Below are 25,570 nucleotides of genomic sequence, written 5' to 3' on the forward strand. Positions count from 1 at the left end.
GTTAACCATATCAATGAAATTTTACGTTAAAGATTGAAAAAGCATCACTTTTTACAGCAGAAATAATACGTTAACTAATGTAAACAAATGATTTCCCCCGGTTATACTACAGCGCTATTTTACGGGCAAAGCGGCGCCTTTGATCTTTTGAGTAATGACTAAGCATGATAAGACGCGTATCAAGTGAAGCCTTGGTTAAATATAAGTCACAATTGCTTCGAGGACCCATAGTAATCGCTAAGCGGAAACCCACGGATCCGTAGATCATAGTTTAAGAATCTATGTTCTAGATTACTGATATTTTTGTTTTAGGATACTTATATTCTGGTTCCTGATGCTATTTTGTCCTGTAACTTTGCCCTTTTAAATACTTGATTTTAACTCCTAGCGATAAGTTTTCTTTTAAACAGGAAAAAAAATTATTTTGTCTTCGAACTGTTGGTCATTTTTCCTCTTAGACCAGTGGTTCCCCACCTGGAGGTACTTACCCCTAAAGGAGTAAAATGGGATTTTCTGAGGGCAGGATGTCCTCCCCCCTAAGAGCAAAGGCGCATCCCCTAAACATCGCACAGACCCCTCCCCTCCAAAAAAGCATGAATCATCCCCCAAAAGGAAAAACATACCCCTCAATTCCCCTAAAAATTTCAATGGCACAGTCTGTGCCATGACCCCCCCCCCCCCCCTCCCAGGTGGGCACCTCTGTCCGAGAGGTAAAAATAAGTACAAGGATTGAGTCATTGGTCGGCACAATACAAAAATCTTAGTGATTTATAAAGAAGGGTTTGGAGCTCGACTTACGATGTACATCGGCCGGAGCAACAATTATTAAACAAATTTTTCCACTTAAAAAATATCAATTTTCTCATTGACTACCTTTTGATTATCAAAAAAACAACTAAAAAACAGGCATTTTCTTCGTCAGAATGATTAAAATTAAAATATTTTTTTGTAGTTTTAAGGTAAAATAATGCAAAAACTAGTTTGTTTTCCGACTGAACTTTCTTCCTTTCTTTTTTTTCCCTTTATTTTTGGTTCTTTTGAGGGGGGGGGGGACAGGTGTTTATTAGCAATATATTACCTACTTTTGGAGTAACAGCTTTAAAAAAGCTGGGAACCGCTGGCTTAGTAGTGTCTTTTAAATGGTCAGTAAAGATACTCAGGAAAGTTGTTCATTAATGATAGAGTTCCGGGAAAATATTTTAACTCGAGTCAGGCAAACAAAAAAAAAAAAAAACAAGCAAAAGCTTGAAAGTTGTTGCACTGAATGAATTTCAGAAGGTTAAGAAATGACAAATAAATTCCAAAATCCCAATCGAGCAACAGAAAATTGAGTTTTGAATTAGGCATTATACCAATTCAAAACTCAATTTTCTGTTACTCTTCTTCTTAAAAATACATAAACTAAAACTAATTGTGGGGCCGTGGTAGCCTGATCGGTAAGGCATTGGACTCGGGACCGGAGGGCCTCGGGTTCGATCCTCGCTGGTCGAAGACCCACCGTCGTCATTAATGGGGACTGGGCGACGTTAAATATGCTCGTGGTCTCAATGTCCTCCAAGTGAAACGATACCTCTGGGGGTGCTAGTACTAGGTAGCTATTAGCTCCTGGACTAGTTCAAAATTCTCACTAACTGTTCGATCCGGTGATGGTGCTGCCATCTATCGGTATATAAAATAATGGAGGCAAGGCACTTAGTATGCAGTCCTCGACATAAATACAGTTGAAGTCAGTTGTGACTCTGAATCGAAAACTAATTGTCTAACTGTGCATTATTGGAGAAAGCCGTCTTCGTTGTCATTCAACTTTTTTACTCTTCCGAAATTCTGAAAAACTTATTTATGGAAAATTTTCTTGCGGACATTCCACTTAATGATAAATGAACCTATAATTTTTAAAGTGAGAATATTACACTCCTCACTACACGTGGTTTAACCTAAGAGCAGGAATTAGAAAATGGAGGGAGCTAGTCCAATCATTGGCTTAGCAAAAGCTGAGGAAAAGAGCTCAAGTCACGTAACTTAACAACGACGAATAGTTGACACATTTTGCGTGAAACTGGCGAGATAAACCTATCTTCTTCCAATGCTTCGCTTTAAAAATCCATCTCGTGACTTGGTGTCTTTGCTTTACAAATGAAATTCTTCACTCCCACTATTTTATTCTTTCTCGAAGAGTTTAACCCATTTGATAAGGTACTGAAGACAGTTTTGTTTTTCCAACCAGACCAGGAGTCAAGCAACTCATAATCCACCACTCCAAATGCGCTGTTTTGGAATAAGAACCTGAAGGACTTTTTGGCCACGACAGGTTTAACGTGCTCCAGTCCTTTGTAACAGTCTAACATTACTAAAATGAAGAACACGTTTGTAAACCACACATTTAATTACTTTTTTTTTACATGGGCTGATAAAATTTATGACTACTGATTTATCATAGCGAAGGTTAGAGTCCCGGTATCTACTCGTCCACCAGACTCATGAAACTTTGACGGTTATGCCCACTATAGTGAGGCTTTGATAAGTGAGCTATAACCTTGACAAAGTTTACCTATTTTTCCGGTGATGGGGAAGAGTATCTGACACTTAGGGTTACTTTCGTAGTAGTTTTGCAAAAGGATCCAATTTAAATACGAACCAATAACGTGTTCCTCTTTCACTCTCCAACGTGACGTAAGCATTGTCAAGGTCGTAGCCATAGAGGGCAAAGGGGGCTCAAGCCCCCCTCCCTTCCCTTAGAAATTAGAACTTCCTTGCTTTTAGTACTTTTTTCATTGCAAAAATGTAAAAACATTTCTTCTCTAGCCATTAATGAATAAGTTATTAAAATGTCAAATTTTAATCTGGTTTGAATTTGGCCATTGTTGGTGATATTTAGAGAGTTAGAGAGAAAATCACATTAAAATTGCAATAAAAGGGAAATAACATTAAATTGGTGTAAAAGGAAGTCATGTGATGCACACATCAGCTCGTTATATAGTCATTTTTAGCGCAATTAATTAGCTTACAACTCCACGTTCTTCCAATGGACTCGTCCACTTTCTCATATCAAATCTTTACTCGAGATCTTGTGAGCATTAAAATGCATTCGAAAGCTTTTGTTCTGTGAATACACAATTAGGTGCCGCATATTGCAGACGGGTCGCGAAGCTTTTAATCACGTAAGAAGATTTCAATACACCACGACAGAGCTCTAGATTGCACAAAGGCGGGGGCATTTTTGCCAAATTTGACGAACCTAAGGGGCCATTCATTAATTACGTAAGGATGATTTTGGCAATTTTGACCCCCCCCCCCCCCCCACCTTTCCCATGTAAGGGTACGTAAGATTTTTCATACCCCTACCCCCATGATTCCATTTCGTTTTTCAAAATAATAAAATAACGAATCTTACATCAATGGAATCGTTATTAAATTTACTTTTTTTAATTTTTTTTAAAAACCTTTTTGTGTGAAGAAATATTTACTAAAAGGAAGCGAGAATGAATGTTTTTTCGACAATCGTTTTTTGTATATGATGTGATACTAATTAGACGTGCCATACACAGTGCGATTCGTTTATTATATTTTACACTATTCATTCTTTGAAAAACAAGTAAAACTCAGCTCATCCTAATACGTTCTTTACTTTCCAGAAGCAAAGGAATTTATTCCCTGCCAAACCACTTGACAGCGCGAATTCTGATATAAAATATCGACTTGGGAAAAATATTACGTAAGAATGGGTTTGAGACCGCCCCCCCCCCCCCCCGCCCATGTCAGGGGATGTAGAGATTTTTCTAACCCCCTCCCCCTCGGGACCCTTACGTAATTAATGAATGGCCCCTAATGACTAATGAGTAATAAGAAAGATTGAGAGGACAGAAATTGGTAGAGAGAGTAGATTCCAAGATTAATCCGAGACAAGAAAAGAAAAACGTGCATTCACTATTTTGCATTCCCTCCAGAAACAAAAAATAAACTCACTTCCGAACTTTGAACGCGGCAAGGAAAATTAAATGAAAGAGGCCTACACATCTTATATATTAAAATCCGACTCCTCAAACAAGAAATGGCAACGTCTTAATGGATGTATGTATTCGTATCATTCTACCTTCTCAAGAACGATAGAGATTTCGGGTTCGAACCAGTTTTGAAAATTTTCGGGAATTATATTTAGCAAACTTGCATCTTTTTAAGACTTTAAGTAGCAGAGTTGTTAATTAAAAAAGTTTTTTTCTTCATGAGGTCCAGGCATAGATCTTAAAATAGAGTAGATGTGCCTTCTCCCCACTTTTCTCCTCAGAGCGCGCGTCAACATCCCCCGTTGGACATCACGTGATCAAGGGACACCTCTCACAAGAAACTGTTTCCCATATCGAAGAGAATCACTTTGCGCCGCGATCATTTGCACAATTAAGGGAAATTAAAGCATTTAACCCATGGGTTAATTGGTTTAAGCATGGGTTAAGCATGGGTTAAACTTCCCTTTAAGCATGGGTTAAATTAAAGCATTTAACCCATTATTAAAGAAAAAGGGAACGCTCTGTCCCTCACGTAACACCTCATATTTTTCACTAAAAGTAATAATTAAAAAAGGTGACAATTTTTTTTTTCATTAAGAAATCGCAAATGTATTTGTTGTACTTTTGCAAAAAATGTCCTTTGTTACTTTTTAAGTTACTACTTTTTAATGAAATGCGGGACCAAATGACAGCTTTTTCATGGAATGGTCCATTAGATATTTTCCCAATCAAACCTTTTGAAGCAGGCGCACAAGCAATTTAAACCTTTTTTCAAGTGCTTTAAATACTGAGCAGAAATAGACGTCTTCAAAAATCTTAAACAAAAATTGACCTTGTAAATTTTCTTTTATTTCAATCAAATTTTTCAAATACAGATAAATGGTTTCAATGCGTGCTTTTTCCCACAACTTTTGAAGCCAGTGCAACAATTTAACATAAAACCCTATCTAAAACCACAAACCAATTAGAAATACAAATGTAAATAGTATCGAATATCAATTAACTCAATTAAATAATATTCTAAGATTCGCATGCGTTTCGCACCAACACTCTATTAGCCAAACAAATAACTTTGGTTTGTTCCTGATTTTTAAGCAACTTCAGTGTTTTTTTTTTTTTTTAAGTACTCAGAAAATAAATTCATTTGCAATTATAAACTACATAAATGGTCATTTGACTTCCGCCCCCTCCACAATTTTTTTTTTCGTCCTACAGGATATGATAATTTTGACAATTTAAACTCGAGGGTGAAGAAAACTAGTGATTATTGTCCCTCAACAATATTAATTTTGTCACTTTCCTACTTATTGGTCTTTGTGAATTATTTTCATTGTTTGAATTGACTGCGCGATACATTCTAATGCTTCAATATTTAGTAACGATTAATTTTATAAACTTGTTAACGGGAAAATCTGCTGCTTCTGTTTCCAACATATTCTTATTTAAACTTAGAAAAACGGAATTAGAAATTTTTCTCATAACTCTTGTGGCTTCATGAGTAACATTATATTTTTGTGTTTTACTCCCAAAACTTTTTCACATTCTCGCTCAGTTGTTCTTCACAAAAGTACATATTTCAATGGTTGCAATCTTGCAATAAGTTATCATACTTGAATGTGTCTCAAAATTCTTAAATTTTATTATGCCTATTTTTGGTTTATTGTAGTTAAGACTGCGTTGCAGTCGTCGCAGTTCACAACAGAGTGCACTTACCGGACAAAAACCAGCGTAGTCAGAAACATCATTAATATACTGCGTCATGTTAATTGAGATGATTTCTGAATTTTCCAAATAGTCGTCAAAGGAATCGGAAGAAAAGGCTTTCTTTCAAAGCATTTTTGTTACGCTTCAAATTTAATCTTAGCATTTGAAGGTTGCCAAAATCAGCGCAATTTAAAGAACTGAACTCCTTAAATTTCCGTATGAATGAATAATCTTTTTTTCGCACTTCGAAATTGTCCGACGATTATTGTTGAATCCCCCCTCACAACCTGATCGCACAAAAAAAAAGTTTCAAGGTGATCCTGAGTAAGCTTATAAGTCATTACGCAGTTTAGAAACGGAATTCGGGCACCTACGTACTTTTCATATGTTCCCAGCACACTTTTCATAGAAATTAGGAAACTTAAAAATCCAGTTTTTCGAGGACATACTATAACTAATTTTCCATCGCTTGTTTTTAGTGGTTTAATATAATGCTCGGCATCTACAATAAATTGCTTAAAATATTCTTAATTTCGACTCTACAGGGGACTTTTTTTGCCTTTAGCAGAAAGAAAGATTTCTGTTACTCAGAAAGTCCACTATGTTTTTATTTTTTAATAAAATTGGCACTAGCATCGCATTCATCAAACCCTCTTTCGCTAGAAAATCTCAGATCCACACATATAGAGATTTCTCCCATAAGTATAATGAAAATCTTCACACAATCCTAGACTTTTTACGACGCTTCGTATTGTTATATCACCGCTGCCCGAGAAGAGGGAGACACGATGTCCCTTGATCACGTGATTCTCGGCAGAATCATGATGACCCCACTTTCTCCGGGCGAAATACGCTGCGCTGTAGGAGAAAGGCCTATCTATCCCTTTTAAAGATCTATGGGTCCAGGTTAGCCAGGGTGGTTAGATTAGCAACCGAAGGTGGCCAATCTAGCCTTCCTGGAAGCTAGTATCCCATTAATATCGAATTTTTCTGCTTGTTTTATTTTTCAAACACAATTTTGTTAATGGTGCTAACATGTCGTCAGCTTTTAAAGAATGAAAATTCAATATGACTTTCATCTATGCTTGCAATTTTTTGTTTTGTTTCATAAGTAAACATATTTCCTACTTTCCGCAAATGAACATGCAATTAAATAAATATCTGAAATGAGAAAATAGGTGTCTAATAGTCTTTCTCTTGGCTTGTCTGTCTTCTCTGATAACTGTTAAAATAGTAGGATCTATCGGAGAAACCCATTTTTTACGAAATGAATAAATATCTTTGTGCTAAAAGTTCCTGCATATTGAAGACTGGTCTCGAAGCTTTTAATCACGTAAGAAGATTTCAATGCACCATAGAGATGTGGAATGCACAAAGGTGGAGGCATATTTAAGTGAATTAAATAAAATTATAAATGCAGAAGTTTTCAAAAAAAAAAGTCGACATGTGTTTCAGGGTTACAAGGAACCCCTCTTTCAACTATGAATATGTCAGCTTATGGATGTAAGTAAAGATGTTCGACAAAAGCAAGAAAGCAACGAGACGGAACAATAAATAGTTTAAATAGTGAAATAACTAACATTAAAAATTAAAAAAAAAAACCCGACTGAGTCCCAAATGTGAATTAAAAGGGAAAATTGAAAATCCTTTTAAAAGCCTCATACTATTAAAATCAATTACAGGTATTTTATTTGTTAACAAATAGAAACTGGCAACAGATAAAAATTTTAAATCATTGCTTTTAATTTCTTTGTCGGCCAACAATGAACTCGGTTACCAATCGCGTGAATAAAGGCTTAGCCGTATTTAATATCTGCTTTGAAAAAGCGTTATAATTCGAATTCTATATGACGTAGAAGTTCCAAACACATTCTATCAGACGCAGAAAAAAAATACTCTTTATTTTGGTACTAAATCTTAAAAATTGTAAAGATGATTTCTCTGAAAAAATCGCAAAACACCTTTTAGAGGTTTTAATTAATATCTTCGTCAATTAAATTCAGCCGAAGAAGCAAGCCTGGCTAAGAACACTCTCGATTAACTAACGTTTAGGTGCTAGAGTGCCACAGACAGATACACAGATACAAGTCAAACTTATAACCCCCTTCCTTTGTGCTCAATAATGTTAAGAGGAGGGGTGCAGAGAATAAATCCACGTATTAAACGGCAGTACCGATTCATCGAACAGGATCGGCCCGTTGCAGATTATTTGCAACCCAACAAACTCTGCTGATTAATCGGCTGAAAAAATATTTTTTTAAATAATTTTTCTTTCTAAGTATACTGTCCAACCACGGATTGTATGGAACTTTCAAACGTCCAGATTAGGCGAATCTATGTGAATAAGGGGGAAAAGTAAAAATTTGATGCGCCCTCAGCTTTTCAGAAATGGGGCCGCCAATTTCATTTTAGTAATGCAATAAAAAACGGGAAAACGTTGGCAGTATTAAAAAGTTAAAATACTTTTGCCCAATTGCCAGTTTCAGTTACGACTGACAATTCACATTTACTTTACTTATGAATGACAATTAACAATTGTTAATAATTGTATTTCATAACAGTTGCAATAAAAGTGATATTTTTCAATAAAATTTTAACATAAAACGCAATCTTAAAACACAATTTAGAGCATCCAAAATACTATATCATTAAGACTATTCGAGTAAAGACCTCTGAAATGTGCGTTTCTAACACTTTTTACGAAAAATTAAACATTCAGTTTCCCTCAGTATCCCTCGAATTGTTCAAATCCACAGTTTAAGACCCTTAGAGACCCTTAGTTAAGACAGTTAAATTTGAAAGTGATTGGATTTAAAAAATAACAATAAAACATGGGTTTCAGGGGTCGCCGACAAACCTACCCTTTCTACCATTTACCTTTCCTATTTTTTTTAATAAAAAATATCATCCTGAAAATCAGAGTTCAAGTGGAGGAAAATACACAGGCCCCCGAAATATGGTTTATCTAGGAGAAAAATTAAAATACAGCGAGAGAGATTGAAAACATTGAAATAAATAGTCACACCAGTGTTCTAAGTGTTTGCATGTGGAACGAAACTTTATCAAGGGGTGAAGAAGATTAAATTAAAATAAAATGTAGAGTGGAAAAAAAGCCTAAGGTCATTAAGGTTATTTTAGGTCACCAAAACATCAGGTCAGTTCAAAAAAAGGTTTTTTTTTTTTTTTTTTTTTTTTTTTTTTTTTTTTTTTTTACCTGCGGCACCGCACATAGCTTGCATTTCAAGCAAATAAAAATACCAGGCTGGAAATTGAAAATTTTACTATGGAAAATCTGTCTAAATGGTTTTGAAAGTGAAAAACTGTAGGACAGGGGCGGCAAATAGGGGGGTCAAGAGGGGGCGGTTGCACCCCCAAATTTTTCACTAAGAATAAAAAAAAAAGGGGTAAATTCAATTTAGATAACTTAGAAAATCATTTGCCTGCAATTTCAGAACAGAAAAAACTGATTGAGAATAATGGTTTGCCTTAACTAAAGAAGTAATCTTTTCATATGGATTAAATATTTAAAAATTGTGTAATCTATGTTATGATGGTGCATCTTGTATGAGATGTCCGGACAGTGTTGAGACTGCGCAATTTTGACACGTAAACTCCATATCATTTTACGTAAATTTAATGCTCATATTATAACTTAATGTTTAGCTAGTAAGTGTTCATTGTTTCCCTGTACTTGAAACACATTTTAGCAACTCGATATATTATATTCTTTCATAGAAACTTTTTGAAAAGATATGCTCTTTTTAAAAAACTTCCCACATCAAAAGATACTTTCACATCAACAAATATATCTTCAGGCTCTTTACTTGACAATCTCTGAGTGACACAAATGGTATTCAAGAGTTAAACCTATAAAAGCTCCCTGGAAGAATTACTGGAAAGTGATCTTCTCAATTATAGAAAATCTAATGTTATTTTAATATGTATGACTTTGTTTGAATTTTTGTTTACTTTATATCCTGCAGAGCGTTTTGTGTACAATGCTACACTCTATCATAAAAATTTCAATATCAATTATTGGATTGATAATTGAAACTCTGTAATTTTCGCACTAATGCATACTTGAACCAAGTGTAGAACTTTGTGACAGAACCTTTTATAAGTTTTTATTGTATGCCAATGTAGAAGAGGTGACAAAACCCATATGAAGTTGCAGTCAAATTATTAAATTAATATTTTGAATAAAATAATCAATTTCTCAAGAAATTGAGGCAGGATTTGATGAGATATATTTCTCTTTGGTCTTAAATTCAATATTTTGTAAGTTGGTTATTGAAAACGAAAATGAAAATATTACACTTATACACTAGCGCAGCCAGAAATTCCTTCTGGAGGTTTTTTTTAAAATCAAAAATACCTTCTGGAGGTGGTTTTTTTTTTTTTTTTTTGGTGAAAAATACTTTTTGGAGTGGTTCTTTTGATCAAAAATACCTTCTGGAGGGTATTTTGGTAGGTATATTTTTTGGTTTTTTGTAGGTATATTTTCTAGAGGGTTTTGTTTTTTTTTTTTTTTTTTTTGGATGAAAAATATGTTCTGAAGGGGATTTTTTTAAAAATCAAACAGCCCTTTCCTATGCACAAACTGCTGCATTAGAATTTGCGTTTATGTTAAAACCAATGTCTCTGGGGGGTGTTTTCACCCCCCCCCCCTCGCTGCGTCACAACACTTACAAGAAAAATTCATAGCAAGAGGGAAGAGTAATTGTTTTGTGAATAACGACTATACTTTTTAATGACGCAAAATAAATACTAGCCCATTTTAAAAAGCTTTCTTGGTTATTTCAAAGAAAAATATGAAGGAAGTGTGTTTTTTAACATAACTTTCTTGCTTCCATTGTTTTTGGTCTATTTCAATCTGGTCAGTCATTTTAAAGATGACTTTTGTGTCTCAGGAGGTTAGAGAATTACTTTTGAAGAGAAATGTGGCAAGCAAGACCTTCATCTTTAGCTACACTGGAAATAAAGCAAAACACTATTGAATAAATATAGTTCCAAAATTTTCTGTTCTTCCTGACCCCAAGAATATCAGACTAAAACTTTACTAAAAAATAAAAACTAGTACCGAAATATTTTGCGAGATAACTTGTCACAAAATAAATTTGAAGCTTTGTTCGCAAATATTTTAATTGTTCTCAACAAGCCTAATTATTCTTAACATTAAAACCATTTTATTATTCCTTCGTTAACCAATATTTATTTTATACTGTACTGAGGAAATTCATGCTCAAGAAACTCGACCCCCCAAACGAAATGCTGAAATGCCGCCCCTGCTGTAGGATGGTGATTCTTTTTTTATCAGTAGTTAAAATAAATAGATAAATAAAGATTGGGGCGTAGCCAAAAGGGGGGGGGATTCAAAAGCTTATATCTTCCTTTTTTAGTCACCACAGCTAGCCTAAAGTGCGTTTTTAAAACTTTGCTTTTTAGGAATTCTCGGAAAAACGCCCTTAGTTTAACGTCATAAAAGATGGCCCACGACAGCGTAATTGTGATTTCAACTTTGAAAAACTTCGAGGAGAGCGTTTCCGGTGCAACCTACCTAGAAACACTTTTTTCACTTTCAGATTCTGTATCAAGTAAAACTTCATGTCATGGCATCAAGGACGCCCAGGTACACACCAGACCTTTATACCTTCCACTAACCTTATCTTTTCACATTAAATATAACCCCTCTCTTTTTCCTTCCGAAAATCTTCGCACAGCTTTCTTTCGTCCTCATGAGAGTTAATTAATACACACCCTCTTTTCATTTTTATCCTAAGGGGGTTATACTGTTTAGGGTTTTTAAATTTAAATAATTCTAAACTCATGTAATAGAAAATATGCTGTTTCTAGAATTTAATAAACTGTTTTGTTTTCAGTCCTCCCTCCCCCCCAAGAACATAGTGATTCACATTGTCTCTGTTTGGTTTAACAAAATTATTTTCATTTAGTGCCAATTTTTGGTTTTATGCCATTTATCACGCAGCTTTATAATTATAACCATTCTGCAATTTTAATGTATTGTATTGTACTTCTTATTGTGTTTTGTAACATTCAAATTCTAATTATGACAGGTAATGGTAGTCTCTAAGGTGCGTGTATATGCATAACAACACCAAAGACCGTCTACAGTGTTGCGTTGATAGGGTTTAGTTTCAAAAGTTTACCATCGATCTTCTCTTTCCATTAACATTACGAAAGATATTTAAAAAATACCGTTTCCGAATCTACAGCATCGAAAAATTTGAAGGAATGCCCCTCCCCTCCCCTCCCCTCGTCATCATCAGTAAAGCACGTCAGAAATCGCTTTTTTAATGCTTTAATTTTGGAAAAAAAATCTATGGAGAGCGCCGCCATTACTCCTCCTCCTAAAATCATAGGAGGTCAGTTAAAGTTTCGTTTTTGGAACTTCACTTTTGAACAACTTTCTATGCTCTAGTTTTTATCAAAGAAAGCTTAGAATCACGTTTTCAAGACTTCATTTTAAGCAAATTCTTGGTGGATGCTGCTCGAATCGCTCCTTTCACTAACATCGCTCAAAATCTTCCAAAACCGCGTTTTCAGAGCTAAGATTTTGAAAATTTCCTGGACGCCATCTTTCTTACATAATTGAGAATAATATAAAAAATGCAATTTTGTACTTTCACTTCCAAAAAATTGCCAGAGGAGGGCCTTCGAACTTCCGCTCAACCTACATCACCAGAGATCATCTAAAATTGCGTTTTTAAGACTACAATATTAAAAAATTTCCGGGGGAGAAACCCCCAGACCTCTTATTTCTGATCTAATGTTACACTTACAATTAGGTTTATATTGCTAATATGTAATGTAATGACTCCCATAAGCAAGAAAATAAATCTACTCTCTTTCTCTCTGGGTATTGCTGCATGTGTTTGACAAAATTAAGGGGTCATCCCGCCTCCCTAATAACCCTTCTATTATAACAAAAGTTATGTTAGAAGATATCATTACGGAAATAATGAAGCTCCAATTATTTAAAAATATTTAAATGGATTATTTTATTCCCCCGCCCCCCTTTTTTTTACAAACCAAGATTTAGACACCAAAGTGTGTCAGCCAAGTTCGGAAATCAGGCGACACATCTGCCAGTGTGTATCTTACACGAACCATTTCAATCTACTTTTGACCCCCTAATTTCTCAAAAACTATTAAATCTACGTGCTTGAAATTTTGTATGTCTAATAGAGCTGCATAGTAGACCTATAATCCCAAATTTCATGAGTGTACCTCTTATAGTTATGGAATTATTAAGATCTGAAAAGTGTCATTTTTAACACTGACTCACTCACTCATCAAAATGTTTACGAACTTCCAAGTGTCTCACATACTTGAAATTTGGCATAAAGATAGATTTTCATGCATATGTAAAGGGAAAAATCTGGTATAACTTTGATATACACCCCCAAAAATTACGCGCCAAATCTGGCATTTCCTACGGACTTTTTAGGGTTGCTGTTTCTTATTTTGGTGTTGCCAATTTAGGTTTTTTCAGCTTTTAGGTTTTTGCTGTTGCCAAATTAAGTATTTTCTTGTATTTTGTACCATTTTTTGAGTTTTTTTTAAAGTTTTGTGGTAACAATTTTTGTGGCAACAAAGTTTTGTGTCAACAAAAACAAAAAAAGTCGCCAAATTTCCGATTTGGGGGGGTATATCAAAGTAGTTCCAAAAATCTAAAAAGTCAAAAAAAACTGCATCAAAGTAGCAAAAAAATTACGCTATTTATTATGAGCATCACGGCGTAATTACTTTACCCCCCCCCCCCCGCGCGATTGCAATGTACTATTCCTATTCCTATTCAGAGTCACAACTGACTACAACTGTATTTATGTCGAGGACTGCATACTAAGTGCCTTGCCTCCATTATTTTATATACCGATAGATGGCAGCACCATCACCGGATCGAACAGTTAATGAGAATTTAGACCTAGTCCAGGAGCTAATAGCTACCCCAGAGGTATCGTTTCACTTGGAGAACATTGAGACCACGAGCATATTTAACGTCGCCCAGTCCCCTTTAATGACGACGGTGGGTCTTCGACCATCGAGGTTCGAACTCAGGACCCTCCGGCCCCGAATCCGACACTCTATCGATCGGGCTACCACAGCCCGATTGCAATATATTTCGCCAAATAAATCAAAACAAAAGGGCTCGTCAAACGTTGCCAAAACAAGGTTGTTGATGTTTTAAATTAACAATTAAATTTCTAACCAAAATGGGGCTTTAAACGATATTTTAAATTCCGCTAAAATGAAAAATGATCCATCAAATAATTAAAATTGCAAATCTAGAGCTAAGCCTTTAAAATCAAAAATAATCAGCTTTAAAATTTACAAAATCTCAATTAAATGCAAAATTTTACAGGAGGAGCAAAAATGGCAGCAATAATTTCAACAATTGAGAAATATTTTCGCCAATTCTGCATATTTTACGATCTACGTTATGATTATCCCCCTGAACAATAAATTCCAGACAGATTTTGAGATGAGTCAGCAATTTTCCTAATTGTCGACAAATCTGAGGACGTCAAAGACCAAGAACTAATGTATTTTGGCCTTGCTGATAAATGCGAAAAACAGACGATTACTGCCTAAAATTGGCGATCTCACCAAGTCTCCAGCTATCGAAACATCTTCAAAACTTCTAATAAAGAGAAACCGCAAACCAGTGAAGCGTAAAAGCAGGGGAAAAAAAGGAAATCATATAGTTCTATACGCTTTTGCATTTATAATCGTCTGAATTAGAACATAACCTTTGATTTAGCTTTTCAAAAAGTAATGATATCCCAACAAAACATAAATGTGAAAAAGAAGCCAAGTTCGGTCGAAAGGAGGTTCGAGGTAGACGGTGTCCCCGACAAAAAATAGTTCAGATCTAAACAGTTACGAAGTTCCATGGCAGTTCCACATAGATGTTGGATTTTCCCATGTTCTTCAATTCATTTAGAAAACAATTTTTTACTTTCTTTGATAATGGATTTAAAACTTGGCAAGTTTGAAAAAAAAAAAAAAAATAGCGATGACTAGAACTTGCCGCAAGTTTAAAATCCATTATCAAAGAAGGTAAAAAATTGTTTTCTAAATGAATTGAAGAACATGGGAAAATCCAACATTTATGTGGAACTGCCATGGAACTTGGTAACTGTTTAGATCTGAACTATTTTTTGTCGGGGACACCGTCTACCTCGAACCTCCTTTCGACCGAACTTGGCTTCTTTTTCACATTTATGTTTTGTTGGGATTTAGCTTATCTTGTATCAATTGTTCACCATTAAAACACAAAAAGGATCCATTCCGTTATTTTTTTGTTTTTTTAAGTATTTAATTTTTACTAATGATTTCTTCATATTTAAGGTATATCGTTTCCCAATCGTTTGGTAAAAATTAGTATTAGGAGCTATTGGGCCGCGACATCCTTTATGCGGGGCCGTTTTTTTGAACCAATCCGCCACTGCTTGAGCCGCACTTTTCTTCGGTTGTGGTGTCATTTTCCTGGAGTTTTTGAAAACCACAGGAGTACTTAAAGTGTCCTTTCTGCCCAGAAAAGTTATTTTGTCGTTTGAGTGCATTATGAAAAGTGCTTAGTATTTTTTTTAATTCTGTTATTGTTTTCATAGATCAGGAGCTGGAGTGAAGTGAGTGTGCAAATGTGAGGACCCCATTCTCTCAATGGATTTCAGTTGAGAACAGCTCATCGATTAACAGTACGGATGCTGTCAGTCTCATTTTTTGGTCCTTTTTTTTCAATTCCCCCCCTCCTCTATTCGCAAAGAAAATCGGTGGAGTACGTTACGTACAAATAAATAACTTTATTGAGTAATCACGATTGCTTATTGTTTTCATTTGATCTTCCTTGGCGTTTGGTTCCTTTCTCAACCCCACCGTCCTCTGCAGGCGTGACTCCTCCGGCTGCGGTCCTGAGCACTGTCCCCCGGAATTCGCTTCTCCACGCACTCACACATCCGCCTTTACACACATATACTACACACACGCCAACGTGCATTTACACAGATCTACGCACAAACACACACACACACAATGCGGTCCTGAGCACTGTCCCCCGGAATTCGCTTCTCCACGCACTCACACATCCGCCTTTACACACATATACTACACACACGCCAACGTGCATTTACACAGATCTACGCACACACACACACACACAATGCGGTCCTGAGCACTGTCCCCCGGAATTCGCTTCTCCACGCACTCACACATCCGCCTTTACACACATATACTACACACACGCCAACGTGCATTTACACAGGTCTACGCACACACACACAATTGTGGGGGACAGTGCTCAGGACCGCAGCCGGAGGAGTCGCGCCTACAGAGGACGGTGGGGTTGAAAAAGGAACCAAACGCCAAGGACGGTCAAATGAAAACAATAAGCAATCGTGATTGCTCAATAAAATTATTTATTTGTACGTAACGTACTCCACCGATTTTCTTTGCGAATAGAAGAGGGGGGATTGAAAAAAAAAAAAAAAAGGACCAAAAAATGAGACTGACAGCATCCGTACTGTTAATCGATGAGCTGTTCTCAACTAAAATCCATTGAGAGAATGGGGTCCTCACATTTGCATACTCACTTCACTCGCCTACACATACACAACTATACACACGTAACCGCCCAAGAGGAGGGACAGGAGCAGTTTCTAAAAACAATAACTCCAATGAGTAGAGTCCTGTCGCAGCTCGTGATTGCGAAAAACATCATTTGAATTCAAAATTTCAGAATTCAAATTAATTATTCCTTTCTTTTTATTACTTCAGTCATAATTTGATTCGATTCAGAGTCACAACTGACTTCAACTGCATTTATGTCGAGGTCTGCATACTGAGTGCCTTTTACCTCCATTTTTTTATATACCGATAGATGGCAGCACCATCACCGGATCGAGCAGTTAATGAGAATTTAGAACTAGTCCAAGAGCTAATAGCTACCTGGTACTAGCACCCCCAGAGGTATCGTTTCACTTGGAGGACATTGAGACCACGAGCATATTTAACGTCGCCCAGTCCCCTTTAATGACGACGGTGGGTCTTCGACCAGCAAGGATCGAACCCGAGGCCCTCCGGCCCCGAGTCCAATGCCTTACCGATCAGGCTACCACGGAAAAACTATAATAATAATATTTTACAAATATCATGTAATCAATCGAAACTGTACAGGATAAAATTGCGAAATGAAATAAAATATGTGCGGAAGTCAAGCAATTAGTAATTTTTGTTAAGGCAATCACTACTGATATACACTGGAACTTCGCCTCCTGCTTGTTCCGCTCGCCAACCACCTGTTCGCCACATTAAATAATAGTTCAACGATGCCTGCGGCGGGTGACGAGTGCTGATTTTAATAATGTTCTTCACCCCTAGATGTCCACCCCTTAAGATTTAAGAAGGGTGAGACAGGGCAAAATGACTTCTCCTGGATGTCCTGCATCACATTGCCAGCAAGGAGGAGATATCACATACACACCCACAGACAACAGACAGACGCACACAGAAATTAACAGTATAGTTTTACACAATGAAACACAAAAAATCTCTGCAAAATACTCTAGTGTGGTGTTGGATGAACAAAGTTCATCTGGTAGCAGGAAAAAGTTTGATGTTTAGTCTGAAGATATTCCAGTAAGACCTGAAGAGCCAATCAAAAAATCCACTATAATAAAATCTAATCAATCACAGCTGTTGAAATTGAAAATTTCTGTACAATCTATTTTACTTTTTCTTTAAAATTTAAAGGCTGGATTTCTCATAAAAATATGACTTTTTGTTCACAGCCGTAAAGTAAACAAAAGATACGATAATAAAAGTATTTGGCAATGTCCATTAGCTGTTTGGCAACATATTACGCAATGTGTATGTAGTGATCAAATTTTTGCCGATGTCAATGTGTCAGTTTAAGTAACTCGCAGGTATGTTGTTCTCAATTTTTATCATTGTTATTATTTGCATTTTATAAATTAAACTAACTTTCGTTGTTAAAGTACAAAATTGTATTTATAGCTCAATTTCAGGCCTTCCCGTAGGTCCCCTGCGGTTGTCTTTCACGTACACAGTTCAAAAGTGTCTTAATTTTAGAGGAAGATCGCCCATGTGTTCTGAAAGATATGGACTTGAAAAACTTAGTTGGACAAGCCGCAACAGTGTGTACCATAGCTGTTTTCCTTTCTGGCACGTAAGTAAAACTAATTATTGTTAATTGAATAGCTGATGATAGGATTTCTAAGTAAGAGAATATGGATTAGATATTAGAAAGTTCATGTTGGTAAACGGGAAAGTAGACTCGTTTAGTTCTGGGCGGAACATCTTGTTTGTGCTGTATCTTGCTCCTAAATGAGATGCTTAAACATCGAATGATAAAGCTTAATTCTAATGTATTATATCTATTGTATCATTTAAGAGAAAGCTTTTTCAAGCTTGCAAATAGATGTGAAGACAGCTATTATACAGCTATACTTGTTCGCAAAGTTTCTTGACAATGATCTCACGAGACACGGAAGAAAAACCGACTTAGCAGATAAATCGTCACTTTTTAGCTACCTATTGGCAAATTAGAGGAGATCGGCAACTGTTTGTGAGCTCTTATTGGTTAGCGCGCACGTTCAATTCAAACAAATGTAACACTCCGTGCTGCATCGCTCGTAAAAATGCAAATATTTACCAGAAATAATGACGCAAAAAGGTTACATATTCGTGAGTTTAACAAACTAATCTGATTTCTAAAGCAAAGTGCAGAATTTCACCCAAAATTCTGACACTGCACTGGAGACTACTTATTTTACTTGGTCTCAGCTTATTTCTCCATTGACCAGCAAGGTTGCAGCCGAATATAGAGTGCGCTTTGTCCAGAAGGCAGAAACTTGTTGTCATTATGAGGAGAAAGTACCTAGTGATCCAAGTATGGTGATGAAGGGGTCTATATTTGATGAATTAGTGTGCATCCATTGCATCAAATGTCGTTTCATTTCGGGAGTATCATATTGAACCCATGTTTAATAACCTGTCACAATGGATTTCAAAAAATCATTTCCATCAACATTGTAACACTCAATATATGACAAAGCTGCACCCATTCGAGAGTTTTGTGATTATCAGTCAACATCCTTGAGATTCAGCGAGCACGAAGTTTTCTATATCGCAACCATTCTATAACTATAGAATGTAGGGATGATCTTGAAACTTCTGGAAATTGCATCGATAATTCACTTATCGTGAATCTTCAATTTTCCTTAACCCCTTTGTCGACTTGTTGAGCAAGGTTGTCTGTAGCCACAGACTTGTGTCTTTGACCCCCTTCATCATGCGCATTAGTTCTGCCCTCTTTAAATTTTCGGCACCACTTAAAACCAACACCAGCACTCATTAAGTTGTCTCCATATACATGACTTATTCTTCGATGAATTTTTGCTGCCCTGTTACCTTCTGCTTGCGCGAAACGAATAACACTTCTCAATTCACATTTGGCAGGTGACTCGATAGAGACAGCTATGTTTTCGTGTCTGTAGCTTAACTGGAAATGGGATATTGGACTAGACAGTAACTGAGTGTTTGGACAGGGTATGTACAGTATTCTAGTACACAAACCAGCCACCTGCCGCCCACCTGGCTTTCCTACTGTGAAAACGGAGCTTGCGAAAAAACAACCTACCTATATACGTATGAATATAATATTCTAGAGATAGGCTGGGGAACCATGAGAAAATTAAATTTCTTCAAAGTCAAAAAAACTTGAATCCCTGCTCAGAGCTGTCCATCCCCCCCCCCATTTTTTTCAACCTCAATTTCCCTTTTTTTAACTCTTTTTTTTATTTTAAATTTCATTCATTTAAAAAAAAGATTAATTTTTTTTAATATTTTATTTATTTATTTAATTTTTTAAGGTACAGATGTGATATACCCCCCCATTTGGCGACATTCGATTTTTTTGCACAAAATTAAAATATTTTTCTCGCCAGTGAGGCGATAATTTTTTATGCATGGCATCCCTGGCCAAACTAACCTGTGTTTAGCAACCCGAAGGCAATCTTACAGATCTGTTCGAACTTGTTTACTTGGGTTCTTTACTTGGTTTTACGCAGGAGAGATACGTATTGTTTTGTGCAATATACCTTACAGGAATGCTTATTTTGTGTTACTTTAGATTCAGTAGTTGTGTTTTGAAGTAAAAACATTAGAAAATGCCAGTTTCTTCAAACTTGAAGGTTAATTAAAAGTTAACTCCAACGTGGTGTGTATCTGTAACGTGCCATTGTCATATGATGTATTGTTTTCGACTGAGTGTGAATATTTATACCATATAAAAAGGTAAGTTCTTTATTTTAGAATTCAAAAAAAAACCTCTCACTTCCAAAATTCTTTGTTTTTACAAATCCTTGAGGGGTTCTTGTAGTTTTTAACTTTATTTTTACTGTATGTAAATTAATTTTACAGAAATAGTACGGTTGTTTTGTTCTAAAAGTTAATTCTTATCGATGCCACGAATTATTTAGACATTCTATTAACGTGCCTCCTTTAGGCACTGAATTTTATGTTGACAATTGAAAGTTCTTTCGGTTGTACTCTTAAAAATGCTGAATTTTATTAATAAATCTGCACAATAATGGTGCATATTTCACACTTAAAACTGTGTCATTATTGTACACTGAACGGAAGGAGCCACCCTTGGGTGTCTCCATGAAAATATACATAACTGTGACCATACTCCGACTGTAATGTATATTAACAGTCGGAGGGATAACGGACCGAGCGGAGCGAGGTCCTGGCGAGCCAGAGGTCTCATAGTACTTTCGTAATGAGACCGAGGCAGGGCCGGCGAGCCGAGGTCTCATTACGAAAGTACTATGAGACCGAGGGCTCGTATCCCGGAGAAATGATGAAAAAAAAATTAATGCATTAATTTCGACTTGTAATTAATACAATAATTTATTTCATTGTATTTTAATATGTTTACAAAAAACCCCGGCCCTGTACATTTTTGAAGCATATATTTGTGATGTTTTTTGTTGTGCTTTTATGTTGTTTTTATATATATTATGTTCTGAAGTGCTTTGATCATGTTTTTTTATCTGATTTTTTCCTGTTGGCGCTAAAAAAGCATCGCTAAGAACGATGTATGACATATGTCGTCATACATCGTTTTCTTGGCAACGCTTTCTTGGCGCCAACAGGAAAAAGTCGCCAAGGGTGGGGTATATCACATCAGTTCCTTTTTTAAAATTATTATTATGATTGCTATGCCAATGACATGCACACTCACATAACAAACTAAATAAAAAAAAATGATATCGAATATGAACAGAAAAAAATACTTAAAAACAAAATAAAAAGGCAAAGATAAACAATCAAATAACTTAAATTAAAAATAAATCAATTAATAAGTACATTAAAATAAATAAAAAAAAATTAAAAATCGCCAAAAAATTTTGATGGCACAACTTGCGCCATAATCCCCCCCCCCCCCCCCCACTTTAGGCAACCCTGCCCCTGCAGTAGACCATAAGCGACCTTTATTGAACATGGCTTATTCTATCATATTTACTAAATGGGAAAAATATCACATATGAACTTTTGACCATATTCAGACAACAAATTTGGGTTAACCAAGAAAGAATCAACTTGGAATGAAAAAATATCAAAATGATCCACGGTCAGATGCTTATTATATTTAACAGCCAAGTGGTGAGTGAATCTTTTAAGTCTAATCAAACTGTTCCTTTGAGCATTTTTTAGAACAGGAAACTTGCTGCATATACAGTAAAATCTTTCTACAACGCTACTGTTGGAACCTAAAGAAATATCGTTATAGACAGTTTGATTATTCATGCTGACATTTGGGGGGGGGGGGGCAAAAAAAATATTGTTATAGACAGGTTATCGTTATAGACAGTATCATTATACACAGGTTTCACTGTACCTTGTTACTATACATTCAAATATAATCAAAGTTCCTAGTAGCGTTGTGAAATGAGAAAACAGTGATACTTTGAGGGCAAAATAGAAATATATCCTCTTTAAGGATTTCTTGGAAAAATTAACTTAAAACTAGTTCATCATTTTAAAAAAAAATGAATAAAAGTTACAATTTATTTGTTAGCTAAGTAAAATCATATTTTGTAATTATTCAATTTTTTTATTTGATAGTTTTTGCCTTTTTTTGCATTTCTTAATTTTCTTTTGTATGCTGTGCACATTTAGACATTTAAGAATGCAACTTGCAATGAAATATACTTGCTGTGCGATATTTATTTTTTAATGACATTCTTTTCTATTTTTCCCAGAGAAATATGTAGAAAAATTTATGCTAAGAAGAGCACAAATGATATATCTGCTCTTCCGATTGTGTGTGGATTAGTAAGGTTTGTATTAGTAACATTTGTTCTTTCTCTGTTAAATGCATTGGGTTTTTTTCTGAAACTAATACATCATTTCTTGTACTTAAATTTTGGCACTTTTTATGAACATTTGACATTAGTTCTACGCAGGACCGTATGCTAGGTACAATTTATTTTAGGGTTCAGACCCCCTCCAAAGGTTTCCAAAAAGCTGTATCTTGAGTATGTATCTTTATTGTTAGTTGCGTCAAACACAGTTTCTTATGTAACGTTGGAGAAGCTTCTTTTTTTTTTTTTTTTTTAAACTTTGTTTAGATTTGAGATTCAAATCAAAAGCCAGATAATTTGGCAATTTTATTATTTCTTTCGTGATATTCCACGTCTTTCTTTGCTTTGTTTATGCCCAAAAGTTGTGTTTTTCTGCTTGGCTTTCAAGAGATTGATAAAGAAAAAAAAAATAGTTGCATAGTAGCATTAATGCCAACATTAGTAAAATTTGGAAAACAGGAGCTTTGTAAAACTATAAAATTTGAAAAGATCATGGCCCTGAGTACTCTGGATTTAGTGTTTTTTTACTTTATTAAGCTTTACACTTTGTTTGTTAACTTTGGTTGCTAAATACTTTTTTATATTGATGTTAGGGCCGTGGTTTCCTGATCAATAAGGCATAGGGCTCGTAATCTGGAGGGTCTGGGGTTCAAGACTAGCTGGTCAAAGATCCTCCATGTTCACTGATGGTGGCTAAGGCATGTTAAATATGTTTGTGGTCACTAAGTCCTTCAAATTCCTATTTCAAATCAATGTCTATGGGGATGCTGGGTCAGAGGTTATTCAACTCTTTTCTGGAACAAGACAAAGAGTTCTCTTCAGGGCCCTATACAACCAGTTAAACTATGCATAGTAGTTGGTATGGAAGACCCTGGAGAGTAGTGTATCGATGCTACAAAGCTTTTTCTTTTACTCAAAACAGTATAAGGTAGACAAACTAGTGAATGAACAGCTCATAAGTTTTTTCAAAACATAATGTTTCAAAAAAAATTTCTTTGGTAAGTTTGCAGTAGTAACTTTCTTTTATGCATTTCTAAAAAGAAAATTACCTTATTTTACTGCGTAGTCAGTGAATTATCTGTTAAAGAAGTGTAAAATTAATGAGGTGCAGCTTATACACTGCCACGGATTATCTGTGTACTAATCTCTATCTGGTCTAATGAAACTAGTCTAGATCCATGAGTCCATAGATGGCAAGAAGTCCGAGAAAAGCAGTGGATTGGCCCCAGCCTCTTCTCTGGAAAAACCCAGGCATTGGAGGATGTGATGGGCAGAAAATGGGGCGTCATTGCATTTGGGGCAAATAAGGTAATTTTTTACGCCATCCTCAGAAACCAAGCATCTAACCCCCGTGGTGGCCCGTGGAAAATCTCAAGAAAATCGTTTGATACACTCTGGATCCCTTAAATGTTAATGCGGCTCCTGGGTGTCTCTGTAAGTACCATGGGTGAGAAGGAGGCTTCACCCAGGTTTTTCTTAAGAGTTCCCATGCCATGGAGGAAATCTCAGATGAAGTTAATCGCGTTTGGTCTGCTGGGTCAACAGGAGCACAGGCCTTGGCAAGGTCGTCAGCTACTTTTTGCCCGGGAAGACCAACATGCGAGGGGACTCACTGTAGGTGGATAAGGTCACCACAAGGACAGGACTTTCATCAGGTGAATCACACTCCTGCTTGCGATGTCGTCAATGGTCGACCAATTTGAAAGGTGCTGGATAGAGGATCCAGATTTCCAAAAAAGCATTGTCTAGCATGTTATTAGCAACAAATGAAAGACCACTCATGATGGTGATAAGCTCTGTTCTGAAGACGACCACATGTTCAGCGTTTCTTTTCTGAATTTTGAAGGAGCAATTGTAGAGTTCAATTAGAACATCACTGCCAGTTGTTTTGTTCTCCAATTTACTGTCATCGGCGTAGATCTTGACTGTGTTGATAGGAATCCTGCTAATAACCTCCAGTGCCAGTTGTTTAAGCAATTCTGGGTAATCAATCTTTTTATTGATACTAAGCGCTAAATCAGGATGGAATGTGACCCCCTGGAGTCCATCGACGGGGTTTATAGAGGAAGTCAAGCAGAAGGGTTCTACATCCGAGTTCAGTAGGTTTTGTAAAAGAGCGTAGGAAAACGGACTATTATGTTTTAACAGTGGATTATTTTTCCAGTTTTTTAAATATTGTGAGGTTCTGTGCAGTTGTTGCTGGAGCAGTTTGTTGTAGTAGTTGATCATGTGATATTTCCTTCTCAAGTTCAGGGTTGGAGATTGCATTTGTACAGGGCTAAATTAATAGGGCAGTTGTTTCGAAGGCCTGCAATCATTCTAGAAGCACTCTGTTGAATTCTTTCAAGTTTTTTCAGGTTGGATTTGGAGGCACAAAAGAAGATGGCAGAACCATACTCCAAGAATAGTTCTTGTTAAAGAAGTATAGGTAAATTTCAGGGTAGATACATCTGCACCCTAACCTCATCAAGAGATTTATTTTAAAATATTAAGGCGTTTTCTGTTTTTTTAAACTAAATCCTCAATATGGCGATTGCAAAGAATCTCTTGATCTAAGGTAAGTCCAAGATATTTGGGATTTTTTTCGTATGGGAGTGCTTGGCCCTTCATGAATATAGATGGTTTATAATTGTAAAGGTGTTTATTTGTGGTGAAAAAACTCACCACGGATTTCGTGAGGTTGAAAGATGGTTTCTGGACATTAGCAAACTCACTAACACTGTCCAAGGACTGAAACAGAGTAGCTTCTACGGAAGAAAGGGACGTCATGTTCTGAATGCCAAAGCACAATATCATCTGCGAATAAGCCAATGCCACTATTTTCAGTTATTACCTTTTCTACTCCAGCCATATACATAGAAAAGAGTGTGGGACTTAGAATTGATCCCTGGGGAACGCCTTGGCTGATCTTAAAGTCCCTAGACCGAGATTCATAATACTTAACTCTTATAACTCTTGATCTAAAAAAGTCGAAATCCAAGAGAGAGCTCTTCCCTTTATTCCAAATCTTTCATACATTTTTAGTAAAAGATTGTTTTTTCAAACAATGTCAAACGCTTTTGATAAGTTCAGATATGCTGCTACAGTGTGATTGGTTGGTTTCAAATTTTCGGCGTCTCTGACATTTTGGCAAAAGTAAAGGATTTGATCTTCAGTGTTATGCCCTCTGCAAAATCCATGTTGTTCCTTAGGCAGCAGGTCATTGTTGTCTAAAATTTAGGTAAGTCTTCTTAAAATCATTCTTTCCATGATCTTACAAGGTATACTTGTGAAAGCAATATGGCAATAGCTCTCAGGGGAACTAGTAGCTTTGCCTGGTTTCTTAATGTGTATGACAGGAGCTCTTTTCCACTTATCGGGCAGTCAGCCTTTTTTCCAAGATCGATTAAATACATCCAATAAATATTTGGTGCTGCTTGGGCCGAGATGAGTAAGCACATTACCTTGAATATT

At 36.0% G+C, this 25,570-nt stretch overlaps 1 protein-coding gene across 4 annotated transcripts in view; it reads left to right on the forward strand.

Moving 5' to 3' along the window:
• Window positions 1–17,582: 17,582 nt before the first annotated feature.
• The window catches only part of LOC129225807 (sugar transporter SWEET1-like), a 55,569-nt gene continuing 47,581 nt past the window's right edge, over window positions 17,583–25,570 (forward strand). For 2 of the 4 annotated variants that reach the window (XM_054860318.1, XM_054860317.1), the window contains exons 1-3: window positions 17,583–17,650; window positions 17,742–17,913; window positions 22,016–22,093. In XM_054860318.1, the coding sequence (XP_054716293.1) occupies window positions 17,846–17,913; window positions 22,016–22,093 (146 nt within the window). In that variant the 5' untranslated portion in view covers window positions 17,583–17,650; window positions 17,742–17,845. The remainder of the gene's footprint in view (window positions 17,651–17,741; window positions 17,914–22,015; window positions 22,094–25,570) is intronic. The other 2 variants (XM_054860319.1, XM_054860320.1) reach the window with 2 other exon arrangements.

This window comes from Uloborus diversus, chromosome 7 (assembly GCF_026930045.1).
Source record: "Uloborus diversus isolate 005 chromosome 7, Udiv.v.3.1, whole genome shotgun sequence".
NCBI lineage: Eukaryota > Metazoa > Arthropoda > Arachnida > Araneae > Uloboridae > Uloborus > Uloborus diversus.